Source organism: Triticum aestivum, chromosome 6B, assembly GCF_018294505.1.
Source record: "Triticum aestivum cultivar Chinese Spring chromosome 6B, IWGSC CS RefSeq v2.1, whole genome shotgun sequence".
In the NCBI taxonomy this organism is placed as follows: domain Eukaryota; kingdom Viridiplantae; phylum Streptophyta; class Magnoliopsida; order Poales; family Poaceae; genus Triticum; species Triticum aestivum.
In genome coordinates this window covers 728,088,638-728,102,984 of record NC_057810.1, presented here as the reverse complement: position 1 = coordinate 728,102,984, position 14,347 = coordinate 728,088,638, and the positions used below count along the sequence as shown (strand labels likewise).

The following is a 14,347-nucleotide window of genomic DNA, read 5'->3' as shown; positions in this document are numbered from 1 at the left end:
GTTGCTTTGGATCTGCGATTTATATAGAGGTATCACTGTCGATTCATAGGAAATAATGCATCGTTGTGCGTTTTTAGAAAGAATTGAAGTCATACTCAAGTATCAACGTCAGTTCTTTTTAAATAATTGGTTAGTGATCAGGCTTGTGGAAACTACGTAGAATCCTTTGACGTCCCAACCGCAGCCGCATGTCCCAACCCCTAGTGTGCTATCCTGCTCGTTTCTACATCTCTCTCACTTATGTCCTCAATGGATATCTCTCGTCGCTTAGTAAGCCCGATGCCCCTCAACATCAAAAATCTTGGCTTTGTAACATGCATTTACAATTTATTAATTAAATTCATTATCAAAATTTGGCATAAAATAGTATGGGACCAATAAACCAGGACGAGAAGGTAGTAGCTACCTAGGGTTCTCAATAGAATTAAGACTTAAGAGGGCGAGGTTGGTCGGCTGGAACATGGAGTGCAATTATTAATTTCTTAACAAGTGCATGAGATGGACTATTATATATGAGCCTCGCGCTTCCCGAACAATGCCACGTTGCATGGAAATAGTAGACATGTCATTTTCAGCTCACCCAGCTACCAGCTCTGCTTGATTTTGTCGATCACGAATGTTTCTTCATTCCACTTTTTTCTTTCAAAAACACAGACACAGACGTAGACATACACATGCATGCAAACGGAAATGCTCATCCACCACTCGGCGTGTTGCACGAGCAAGACACCGAGATTGATTTGGACTAATTATGATCGATCAATCCAAACGGCAGTGGTGATGTGGTGGTTAATTAACCAATTACGGGAGGGAGGGCGGTTGGGAGGGAGGGAGCTACCTGAATACAAATAGTTCATGCATGCCCCATCCATGATGGATGTGTATGTGGACACTCAATTGTTGATCTAGAAATCATACCAAGGTTAGAAAATGATTTGGTGCAATGTCTTGTCAGTCTCAAGTTGGTGTTCCCACCATCCTTCTTCAACATCATGACGCATGTCCTAGTTCACTCATGCGAAGAGGTTAACATTCTGGGTCCTGTATTTCTACACAATATGTAACCCTTTGAGAGGTTCATGGGAGTCTTCAAGAAATATGTTCATACCGTGCTAGGCCAGAAGGAAGCATCTACAATGGCCATGAAAATGAGGAGGTCATTGAATTTTGTATTGACTTTATTCCTGACCTAAAGCCGATTGGTGTTCCTGAATCACGGCATAAGTCAGACTGGGAGGAAATGGCACGCTAGGATCGAAACAGATAATATGTATGGACGGGGATTCTCTCACTCAAGCACACTGCACAGTTCTATGAAATTCTGCCTTGGTGGCTCCGTATATGGAGGAACACGAGAATATTCTACGCTCCAAATAACCAGAGTAGTCTGACGACTGGATTACACGTGAACAAACGGGAACTTGCACCACTTGGTTCCAGACACATGCCATGCATGACTCCGCTGTTGAAGATGCACTGCACTTGCTGTCCCAGTTACCATCTTCGAATATAATGACTTTCGAAGGGTACGAGATAAATGGGAATACCACTAGTAGAAAACAGGGCTTTGGTCACAGCTCAATATACACATTAGTCCCGGTTGCATTATGAATCGGGACTAATGTGAGCATTAGTCCCGGTTCGAGCGGCTAACAGCATTAGTCCCGGTTCAAATGAGCCCTTTAGTCTCGGCTTGAGACACAAATCGGGACTACAGAGTGTGATGCCCTGTAGTCCCGGTTCGTATCTCAAACCGAAACTAAAGATTAGACCTTTAGTTCCGGTTTGAGACACTAACCGGGACTAATGGGTGCGATGCCCTTTAGTCCCGGTTCATGTCTCAAAGCGGGACTAAAGGGATTCATGTCTCGAACTCTACCCCCCCCCCCCCCCGAGTGTATCGCCATTTCATTTTTGAAAAAAAAATGATAAAAACTTCAAAAAAATAAAATACTTCAAGATGTAGTTATATTACTACATCTACTAGTTAGGAAAATTAAAAAACTAAAATTTGGATATGTTTTGCAAAAAAGTGTTATGAAAAAGTAAAATGGCTATAAATTTTGCATACGGTGTCGGAAAAAACATATAATTTATCAAAATGTTCAACACAAAATCCCGGATTATCACTATCAGTTCTCGAAAAAGAACTGACATTGATACTTGGGTATGAATTCAATTCTTTCTGAAAACGTACATTGATACTTGAGTATGACGTGGTGCAAATATTATGAGACATACAAGATAAAGCAAGCCACTCATCGAAAAAGAATAAAGTACACTCATTGAAATATTTGTAGATTTATCACACTAATACATATATGAGTAAACAATATAATTCAGGCATGCCCACATAGACTTTCTATAATTATTAATGCATGGCGATCGATATCACACTCGCTCACTTTATTCAATAGATTCTATCCTTTAATAATAAAGCCACAAAAGATAAAGCATGCCATGTAAGGCAGGCTAGCTAGCCAATGTACGGAGCAGGAGAAACAACCACATATGTATTAGGCGCCGGTCCGACACCGTTGTAAATGATGATGCGTACTTGGTCTTGTGGTGGTGGGAGTGGAGCCACTCCTGGAGGGAGTACTCGGGCAATTCTGACATCAGGCCTCTCCTGATGGATGATCTGAACTGCTGCATTCAGTTCAGTACCAATCAGACCCGGCCACGATTCAGGCACCGGACCAGGCATGACTACCCTTATCACGCAATAACCCGAGCCTTCCTCCCTTTCAAAACTGTTAATTAACGACATGCATCAATAATGGAGAAATACATAGATAATCAAGAGAAACATGCATGGTGTTTCGTTTTTATTAATATAATAATAATAATAATAATAATAATAATAATAATAATAATATGTCAAATTAATCTCTGTTATTAACTGATAAAGAGATGGGAAACATGCTCTAAGCCTATAAGATGTCATAATCGAAAGCATTATCTGCTAACAAAACAGTAATCAGTCTACTGAAATATTTAATGGAAATTGTATGCGATAATAAAAAATGCATGCCAACCTTTAGGGAAGAAGAGGCTGCTATACCTAACAGAACCTTTGCTTTTCTGGTGGCGATGATCTTGTGTTCAAGGTATGTGTGTGTATAAATACAAATGTATGAGCGCACTCCCATTTGCATAGCTTACGCCATGTCGATTATAACAATGCATGCATTTTGTTCATAGTTAATTTATAAGATGCATCAGCATATGCACTCCTTGTCCAAATTAAGGATGTCGATGATAACAATGCATTAATTTGTCTTCATTAATTAAGGAACATCAGCATATCCACTGCTTGTCAAGACTAACGATGCTGATTACAAGGACCGATGCATTTTACTTGATTGATTAAGAAGCATCAGCATATGCCCCTTTCATAGAGAGTAACGTTGCCGATGACACAATAATGCATGCATAAGCATGTAAGTTAAAATAGCATCTACGCATCTGATCTTTCATGTCCGTTTGCATAGGATCACCACATAGAAACCTGTGTGTTTAAATAAGTGCATCTTATTGCAACATACTTTTGCTCAATTTATTTTTTTCAACACAGATTATTGTCCCATTGATACAGAAAGTCATCACTACAAGTTGCTTTGGATCTGCGATTTATATAGAGGTATCACTGTCGATTCATAGGAAATAATGCATCATTGTGCGTTTTTAGAAAGAATGAAAGTCATACTCAAGTATCAACGTCAGTTCTTTTTAAATAATTGGTTAGTGATCAGGCTTGTGGAAACTAGGTAGAATCCTTTGACGTCCCAACCGCAGCCGCATGTCCCAACCCCTAGTGTGCTATCCTGCCCATTTCTACATCTCTCTCACTTATGTCCTCAATGGATATCTCTCGTCGCTTAGTAAGCCCGATGCCCCTCAACATCAAAAATCGTAGCTTTGTAACATGCATTTACAATTTATTAATTAAATTCATTATCAAAATTTGGCATAAAATAGTATGGGACCAATAAACCAGGACGAGAAGGTAGTAGCTACCTAGGGTTCTCAGTAGAATTAAGAGTTAAGAGGGCGAGGTTGGTCGGCTGGAACATGGAGTGCAATTATTAATTTCTTAACAAGTGCACGAGATGGACTATTATATATGAGCCTCGCGCTTCCCGAACAATGCCACGTTGCATGGAAATAGTAGACATGTCATTTTCAGCTCACCCAGCTGCCAGCTCTGCTTGATTTTGTCGATCACGAATGTTTCTTCATTCCATTTTTTTCTTTCAAAAACACAGACGCAGACGCAGACATACACATGCATGCAAAAGGAAATGTTCATCCACCACTCGGCGTGTTGCACGAGCAAGACGCCGAGATTGATTTGGACTAATTATGATCGATCAATCCAAACGGCAGTGGTGATGTGGTGGTTAATTAACCAATTACGGGAGGGAGGGCGGTAGGGAGGGAGTTAGCTTCCTAAATACAAATAATTCATGCATGCCCCATCCATGATGGATGTGTATGTGGACACTCAATTGTTGATCTAGAAATCATACCAAGGTTAGAAAATGATTTGGTGCAATGTCTTGTCAGTCTCAAGTTGGTGTTCCCACCATCCTTCTTCAACATCATGACGCATGTCCTTGTTCACTTATGCGAAGAGATTAACGTTCTAGGTCCTGCATTTCTACACAATATGTAACCCTTTGAGAGGTTCATGGGAGTCTTAAAGAAATATGTTCATAACCGTGCTAGGCCAGAAGGAAGCATCTCCAAGGGCCATGAAAATGAGGAGGTCATTGAATTTTGTATTGACTTTATTCCTGACCTAAAGCCGATTGGTGTTCCTGAATCGCGGCATAAGTCAGACTGGGAGGAAATGGCACGCTAGGATCGAAACAGATAATATGTATGGACGGGCATTCTCTCACTCAAGCACACTACACAGTTCTACGAAATTCTGCCTTCGTGGCTCCGTATATGGAGGAACACGAGAATATTCTACGCTCCAAATAACCAGAGTAGTCTGACGACTGGATTACACGTGAATAAACGGGAACTTTCACCGCTTGGTTCCAGACACATGCCATGCATGAATCCGCTGTTGAAGATGCACTGCACTTGCTGTCCCAGTTACCATCTTCGAATATAATGACTTTCGAAGGGTACGAGATAAATGGGAATACTACTAGTAGAAAACAGGGCTTTGGTCACAGCTCAATATACACATTAGTCCCGGTTGCATTATGAATCGGGACTAATGTGAGCATTAGTCCCGGTTCGAGCGGCTAACGGCATTAGTCCCGGTTTAAATCAGCCCTTTAGTCTCGGCTTGAGACACGAACCGGGACTAAAGAGTATGATGCCCTGTAGTCCCGGTTCGTATCTCAAACCGAAACTAAAGATTAGACCTTTAGTGTCGGTTTGAGACACTAACCGGGACTAAAGGGTGCGATGCCCTTTAGTCCTGGTTCGTGTCTCAAAGCGGGACTAAAGGGATTCGTCTCTCGAACTCTACCTCCCCCCCCCCCCGAGTGTATCGCCATTTCAGTTTTGAAAAAAACAAAAGAAAATGATAAAAACTTCAAAAAATAAAATACTTCAAGATGTAGTTATATTACTACATCTACCAGTTAGGCAAATTAAAAAACTTAAATTTGGACATGCTTTGCAAAAAAGTGTTATGAAAAAGTAAAATGGCTATAAATTTTGCATACGGTGTCGGAAAAAACATATAATTTATCAAAATGCTCAACACCAAATCCCGGATTATCACTATCAGTTCTCGAAAAAGAACTGACATTGATACTTGGGTATGAATTCAATTCTTTCTGAAAACGTACATTGATACTTGAGTATGACGTGGCGCAAATATTATGAGACATACAAGATAAAGCAAGCCACTCATCGAAAAAGAATAAAATACATTATTCATTATTCCATTGCCAAATAGTACACTCATTGAAATATTTGTAGATTTATCACACTAATACATATATGAGTAAACAATATTATTCAGGCATGCCCACATAGACTTTCTATAATTATTAATGCATGGCAATCGATATCACACTCGCTCACTTTATTCAATAGATTCTATCCTTTAATAATAAAGGCACAAAAGATAAAGCCTGCCATGTAAGGCAGGCTAGCTAGCCAATGTATGGAGCAGGAGCAACAACCACATATGTATTAGGCGCCGGGCCGACACCGTTGTAAATGATGACGCGTACTTGGTCTTGTGGTGGTGGGGATGGAGCCTCTCCTGGAGGGAGTACTCGGGCAATTCTGACATCAGGCCTCTCCTGATGGATGATCTGAACTGCTGCATTCAGTTCAGTACCAATCAGACCCGGCCACGATTCAGGCACCAGACCAGGCATGACTACCCTTATCACGCAATAACCCGAGCCTTCCTCCCTTTCGAAACTGTTAATTAACGACAAGCATCAATAATGGAGAAATACATAGATAATCAAGAGAAACATGCATGATGTTTCGTTTTTATAATAATAATAATAATAATAATAATAATAATAATAATAATAATATGTCAAAATAATCTCTGGTATTAACTGATAAAGAGATGGGAAACATGCTCTAAGCCTATAAGATGTCATAATCGAAAGCATTATCTGCTAACAAACAGTAATCAGTCTACTGAAATATTTAATGGAAAATGTATGCGATAATAAAAAATGCATGCAACCTTTAGGGAAGAAGAGGCTGCTATACCTAACAGAACCTTTGCTTTTCTGGTGGCGATGATCTTGTGTTCAAGGTATGTGTGTGTATAAATACAAATGTATGAGCGCACTCCCATTTGCATAGCTTACGCCATGTCGATTATAACAATGCATGCATTTTGTTCATAGTTAATTTATAAGATGCATCAGCATATGCACTCCTTGTCCAAATTAAGGATGTCGATGATAACAATGCATTAATTTGACTTCATTAATTAAGGAACATCATCATATCCACTGCTTGTCAAGACTAATGATGTTGATTACAAGGACCGATGCATTTTACTTGATTGATTAAGAAGCATCAACATATCCCCCTTTCATAGAGAGTAACGATGCCGATGACACAATAATGCATGCATAAGCATGTAAGTTAAAATAGCATCTACACATCTGATCTTAGATGTACGTTTGCATAGGATCACCACATAGAAACCTGTGTGTTTAAATAAGTGCATCTTATTGCAACATACTTTTGCTCGATTTATTTTTTTCAACACAGATTATTGTCCCATTGATACAGAAAGTCATCACTACAAGTTGCTTTGGATCTGCGATTTATATAGAGGTATCACTGTCGATTCATAGGAAATAATGCATCGTTGTGCGTTTTTAGAAAGAATTGAAGTCATACTCAAGTATCAATGTCAGTTCTTTTTAAATAATTGGTTAGTGATCAGGCTTGTGGAAACTACGTAGAATCCTTTGACGTCCCAACCGCAGCCGCATGTCCCAACCCCTAGTGTGCTATCCTGCTCGTTTCTACATCTCTCTCACTTATGTCCTCAATGGATATCTCTCGTCGCTTAGTAAGCCCGATGCCCCTCAACATCAAAAATCGTAGCTTTGTAACATGCATTTACAATTTATTAATTAAATTCATTATCAAAATTTGGCATAAAATAGTATGGGACCAATAAACCAGGACGAGAAGGTAGTAGCTACCTAGGGTTCTCAGTAGAATTAAGACTTAAGAGGGCGAGGTTGGTCGGCTGGAACATGGAGTGCAATTATTAATTTCTTAACAAGTGCATGAGATGGACTATTATATATGAGCCTCGCGCTTCCCGAACAATGCCACGTTACATGGAAATAGTAGACATGCCATTTTCAGCTCACCCAGCTACCAGCTCTGCTTGATTTTGTCGATCACGAGTGTTTCTTCATTCCACTTTTTTCTTTCAAAAACACAGACGCAGACGTAGACATACACATGCATGCAAACGGAAATGCTCATCCACCACTCGGCGTGTTGCACGAGCAAGACACCGAGATTGATTTGGACTAATTATGATCGATCAATCCAAACGGCAGTGGTGATGTGGTGGTTAATTAACCAATTACAGGAGGGAGGGCGGTTGGGAGGGAGGGAGCTACCTGAATACAAATAGTTCATGCATGCCCCATCCATGATGGATGTGTATGTGGACACTCAATTGTTGATCTAGAAATCATACCAAGGTTAGAAAATGATTTGGTGCAATGTCTTGTCAGTCTCAAGTTGGTGTTCCCACCATCCTTCTTCAACATCATGACGCATGTCCTAGTTCACTTATGCGAAGAGGTTAACATTCTGGGTCCTGTATTTCTACACAATATGTAACCCTTTGAGAGGTTCATGGGAGTCTTAAAGAAATATGTTCATAACCGTGCTAGGCTAGAAGGAAGCATCTACAATGTCCATGAAAATGAGGAGGTCATTGAATTTTGTATTGACTTTATTCCTGACCTAAAGCCGATTGGTGTTCCTGAATCGCGGCATAAGTCAGACTGGGAGGAAATGGCACGCTATGATCGAAACAGATAATATGTATGGACGGGCATTCTCTCACTCAAGCACACTGCACAGTTCTATGAAATTTTGCCTTGGTGGCTCCGTATATGGAGGAACACGAGAATATTCTACGCTCCAAATAACCAGAGTAGTCTGACGACTGGATTACACGTGAACAAACGGGAACTTTCACCGCTTGGTTCCAGACACATGCCATGCATGACTCCGCTGTTGAAGATGCACTGCACTTGCTGTCCCAGTTACCATCTTCGAATATAATGACTTTCGAAGGGTACGAGATAAATGGGAATACCACTAGTAGAAAGCAGGGCTTTGGTCACAGCTCAATATACACATTAGTCCCGGTTGCATTATGAATCGGGACTAATGTGAGCATTAGTCCCGGTTTGAGCGGCTAACGGCACTAGTCCCGGTTCAAATGAGCCCTTTAGTCTCGGCTTGAGACACAAACCGGGACTACAGAGTGTGATGCCCTGTAGTCCCGGTTCGTATCTCAAACCGAAACTAAAGATTAGACCTTTAGTGCCGGTTTGAGACACTAACCGGGACTAAAGGGTGCGATGCCCTTTAGTCCCGGTTCATGTCTCAAAGCGGGACTAAAGGGATTCGTGTCTCGAACTCTACCTCCCCCCCCCCCCCCCCCGAGTGTATCGCCATTTCAGTTTTGAAAAAAAAAGAAAATGATAAAAACTTCAAAAAAATAAAATACTTCAAGATGTAGTTATATTACTACATCTACTAGTTAGGAAAATTAAAAAACTTAAATTTGGATATGTTTTGCAAAAAAGTGTTATGAAAAAGTAAAATGGCTATAAATTTTGCATAAGGTGTCGGAAAAAACATATAATTTATCAAAATGTTCAACACGAAATCCCGGATTATCACTATCAGTTCTCGAAAAAGAACTGACATTGGTACTTGGGTATGAATTCAATTCTTTCTGAAAACGTACATTGATACTTGAGTATGACGTGGTGCAAATATTATGAGACATACAAGATAAAGCAAGCCACTCATCGAAAAAGAATAAAATACATTATTCATTATTCCATTGCCAAATAGTACACTCATTGAAATATTTGTATATTTATCACACTAATACATATATGAGTAAACAATATAATTCAGGCATGCCCACGTAGACTTTCTATAATTATTAATGCATGGCGATCGATATCACACTCGCTCACTTTATTCAATCGATTCTATCCTTTAATAATAAAGGCACAAAAGATAAAGCCTGCCATGTAAGGCAGGCTAGCTAGCCAATGTACGGAGCAGGAGAAACAACCACATATGTATTAGGCGCCGGGCCGACACCGTTGTAAATGATGACGCGTACTTGGTCTTGTGGTGGTGGGGATGGAGCCTCTCCTGGAGGGAGTACTCGGGCAATTCTGACATCAGGCCTCTCCTGATGGATGATCTGAACTGCTGCATTCAGTTCAGTACCAATCAGACCCGGCCACGATTCAGGCACCGGACCAGGCATGACTACCCTTATCACGCAATAACCCGAGCCTTCCTCCCTTTCAAAACTGTTAATTAACGACATGCATCAATAATGGAGAAATACATAGATAATCAAGAGAAACATGCATGGTGTTTCGTTTTTATTAATATAATAATAATAATAATAATAATAATAATAATAATAATAATAATAATATGTCAAAATAATCTCTGGTATTAACTGATAAAGAGATGGGAAACATGCTCTAAGCCTATAAGATGTCATAATCGAAAGCATTATCTGCTAACACAACAGTAATCAGTCTACTGAAATATTTAATGGAAATAGTATGCGATAATAAAAAATGCATGCCAACCTTTAGGGAAGAAGAGGCTGCTATACCTAACAGAACCTTTGCTTTTCTGGTGGCGATGATCTTGTGTTCAAGGTATGTGTGTGTATAAATACAAATGTATGAGCGCACTCCCATTTGCATTGCTTACGCCATGTCGATTATAACAATGCATGCATTTTGTTCATAGTTAATTTATAAGATGCATCAGCATATGCACTCCTTGTCCAAATTAAGGATGTTGATGATAACAATGCATTAATTTGTCTTCATTAATTAAGGAACATCAGCATATCCACTGCTTGTCAAGACTAACGATGCTGATTACAAGGACCGATGCATTTTACTTGATTGATTAAGAAGCATCAGCATATCCCCCTTTCATAGAGAGTAACGATGCCGATGACACAATAATGCATGCATAAGCATGTAAGTTAAAATAGCATCTACGCATCTGATCTTTGATGTACGTTTGCATAGGATCACCACATAGAAACCTGTGTGTTTAAATAAGTGCATCTTATTGCAACATACTTTTGCTCAATTTATTTTTTTCAACACAGATTATTGTACCATTGATACAGAAAGTCATCACTACAAGTTGCTTTGGATCTGCGATTTATATAGAGGTATCACTGTCGATTCATAGGAAATAATGCATCGTTGTGCGTTTTTAGAAAGAATTGAAGTCATACTCAAGTATCAACGTCAGTTCTTTTTAAATAATTGGTTAGTGATCAGGCTTGTGGAAACTAGGTAGAATCCTTTGACGTCCCAACCGCAGCCGCATGTCCCAACCCCTAGTGTGCTATCCTGCCCATTTCTACATCTCTCTCACTTATGTCCTCAATGGATATCTCTCGTCGCTTAGTAAGTCTGATGCCCCTCAACATCAAAAATCGTAGCTTTGTAACATGCATTTACAATTTATTAATTAAATTCATTATCAAAATTTGGCATAAAATAGTATGGGACCAATAAACCAGGACGAGAAGGTAGTAGCTACCTAGGGTTCTCAGTAGAATTAAGACTTAAGAGGGCGAGGTTGGTCGGCTGGAACATGGAGTGCAATTATTAATTTCTTAACAAGTGCACGAGATGGACTATTATATATGAGCCTCGCGCTTCCCGAACAATGCCACATTGCATGGAAATAGTAGACATGTCATTTTCAGCTCACCCAGCTGCCAGCTCTGCTTGATTTTGTCGATCACGAATGTTTCTTCATTCCATTTTTTTCTTTCAAAAACACAGACGCAGACGCAGACATACACATGCATGCAAAAGGAAATGTTCATCCACCACTCGGCGTGTTGCACGAGCAAGACGCCAAGATTGATTTGGACTAATTATGATCGATCAATCCAAACGGCAGTGGTGATGTGGTGGTTAATTAACCAATTACGGGAGGGAGGGCGGTAGGGAGGGAGGGAGCTACCTAAATACAAATAATTCATGCATGCCCCATCCATGATGGATGTGTACGTGGACACTCAATTGTTGATCTAGAAATCATACCAAGGTTAGAAAATGATTTGGTGCAATGTCTTGTCAGTCTTAAGTTGGTGTTCCCTCCATCCTTCTTCAACATCATGACGCATGTCCTACTTCACTTATGCGAAGAGATTAACATTCTGGGTCCTGTATTTCTACACAATATGTTACTCTTTGAGAGGTTCATGGGAGTCTTAAAGAAATATGTACATAACCGTGCTAGGCCAGAAGGAAGCATCTCCAAGGGCCATGAAAATGAGGAGGTCATTGAATTTTGTATTGACTTTATTCCTGACCTAAAGCCGATTGGTGTTCCTGAATCGCGGCATAAGTCAGACTGGGAGGAAATGTCACGCTAGGATCGAAACAAATAATATGTATGGATGGGCATTCTCTCACTCAAGCACACTGCACATTTCTACGAAATTCTGCCTTGGTGGCCCCGTATATGGAGGAACACAAGAATATTCTACGCTCCAAATACCCAGAGTAGTCTGACGACTGGATTACACGTGAACAAACGGGAACTTTCACCAGTTGGTTGCAGACACGTGCCATGCATGACGCCGCTGTTGAAGATGACCTGTACATGCTATCCCAGTTACCATCATCGAATATAATGACTTTCCAAGGGTACGAGATAAATGGGAATACCACTAGTAGAAAAGAGGGCTTTGGTCACAGCTTAATATACACATTAGTCCTGGTTCCATTACGGACCGGGACTAATGTGAGCATTAGTCCCGGTTCGAGCAGCTAACGGCATTAGTCCCGGTTTAAATCAGCCCTTTAATTAGTCCCGGTTTGAGACACGAACCGGGACTAAAGAGTGCGATGCCCTTTAGTCCCGGTTCGTATCTAAAACCGGAGCTAAAGATTAGACCTTTAGTGCCGGTTTGAGACACTAACCGGGACTAAAGGGTGTGATGCCCTTTAGTCCTAGTTCGTGTCTCAAACCGGGACTAAAGGGATTCATGTCTCGACCTCTACCGCCCCCCCCCCCCCTGCGTGTATCGCCATTTCTGTTTTGAAAAAAACAAAAGAAAATGATAAAAACTTCAAAAAATAAAATCCTTCAAGATGTAGTTATATTACTACATCTACTAGTTAGGAAAATTAAAAAACTTAAATTTGGACATGTTTTGCAAAAAATGTTATGAAAAAGTAAAATGGCTATAAATTTTGCATACGATGTCAGAAAAAAACATATAATATATCAAAATGTTCAGCACGAAATCCCGCATTATCACTATTGGTTCTCTAAAAAGAACTGACATTGATACTTGGGTATGAATTCAATTCTTTCTGAAAACGTACATTGATACTTGAGTATGACATGGCACAAATATTATGAGACATACAAGATAAAGCAAGCCACTCATCGAAAAAGAATAAAATACATTATTCATTATTCCATTGCCAAATAGTACACTCATTGAAATATTTGTAGATTTATCACACTAATACATATATGAGTAAACAATATAATTCAGGCATGCCCACATAGACTTTCTATAATTATTAACGCATGGAGATCGATATCACACTCACTCACTTTATTCAATCGATTCTAGCCTTTAATAATAAAGGCACAAAAGATATAGCCTGCCATGTAAGGCAGGCTAGCTAGCCAATGTATGGAGCAGGAGCAACAACCACATATGTATTAGGCGCCGGGCCGACATCGTTGTAAATGATGACGCGTACTTGGTCTTGTGGTGGTGGGGATGGAGCCTCTCCTGGAGGTAGTACTCGGGCAATTCTGACATCAGGCCTCTCCTGATGGATGATCTGAACTGCTGCATTCAGTTCAGTACCAATCAAACCCGGCCACGATTCAGGCACCGGACCAGGCATGACTACCCTTATCATGCAATAACCCGAGCCTTCCTCCCTTTCGAAACTGTTAATTAACGACAAGCATCAATAATGGAGAAATACATAGATAATCAAGAGAAACATGCATGGTGTTTCATTTTTATAATAATAATAATAATAATAATAATAATAATAATAATAATAATAATAATAATAATAATAATAATAATAATATGTCAAAATAATCTCTAGTATTAACTGATAAAGAGATGGGAAACATGCTCTAAGCCTATAAGATGTCATAATCGAAAGCATTATCTGCTAACCAAACAGTAATCAGTCTACTGAAATATTTAATGGAAAATGTATGCGATAATAAAAAATGCATGCCAACCTTTAGGGAAGAAGAGGCTGCTATACCTAACAGAACCTTTGCTTTTCTGGTGGCGATGATCTTGTGTTCAAGGTATGTGTGTTTATAAATACAAATGTATGAGCGCACTCCCATTTGCATAGCTTACGCCATGTCGATTATAACAATGCATGCATTTTGTTCATAGTTAATTTATAAGATGCATCAGCATATGCACTCCTTGTCCAAATTAAGGATGTCGATGATAACAATGCATTAATTTGTCTTCATTAATTAAGGAACATCAGCATATCCACTGCTTGTCAAGACTAACGATGCTGATTACAAGGACCGATGCATT

At 39.7% G+C, this 14,347-nt stretch overlaps 1 protein-coding gene across 1 annotated transcript; it reads right to left on the bottom strand.

The window, feature by feature from the left end:
- Positions 1 to 5,880: 5,880 nt before the first annotated feature.
- Positions 5,881 to 6,359, bottom strand: LOC123139818 (uncharacterized). The gene has a single exon (XM_044559513.1). The coding sequence runs from the start codon at positions 6,357 to 6,359 to the stop codon at positions 6,129 to 6,131; it is 231 nt and encodes a 76-aa protein (XP_044415448.1). The 3' UTR covers positions 5,881 to 6,128.
- Between the last annotated feature and the right edge of the window lie 7,988 nt (positions 6,360 to 14,347).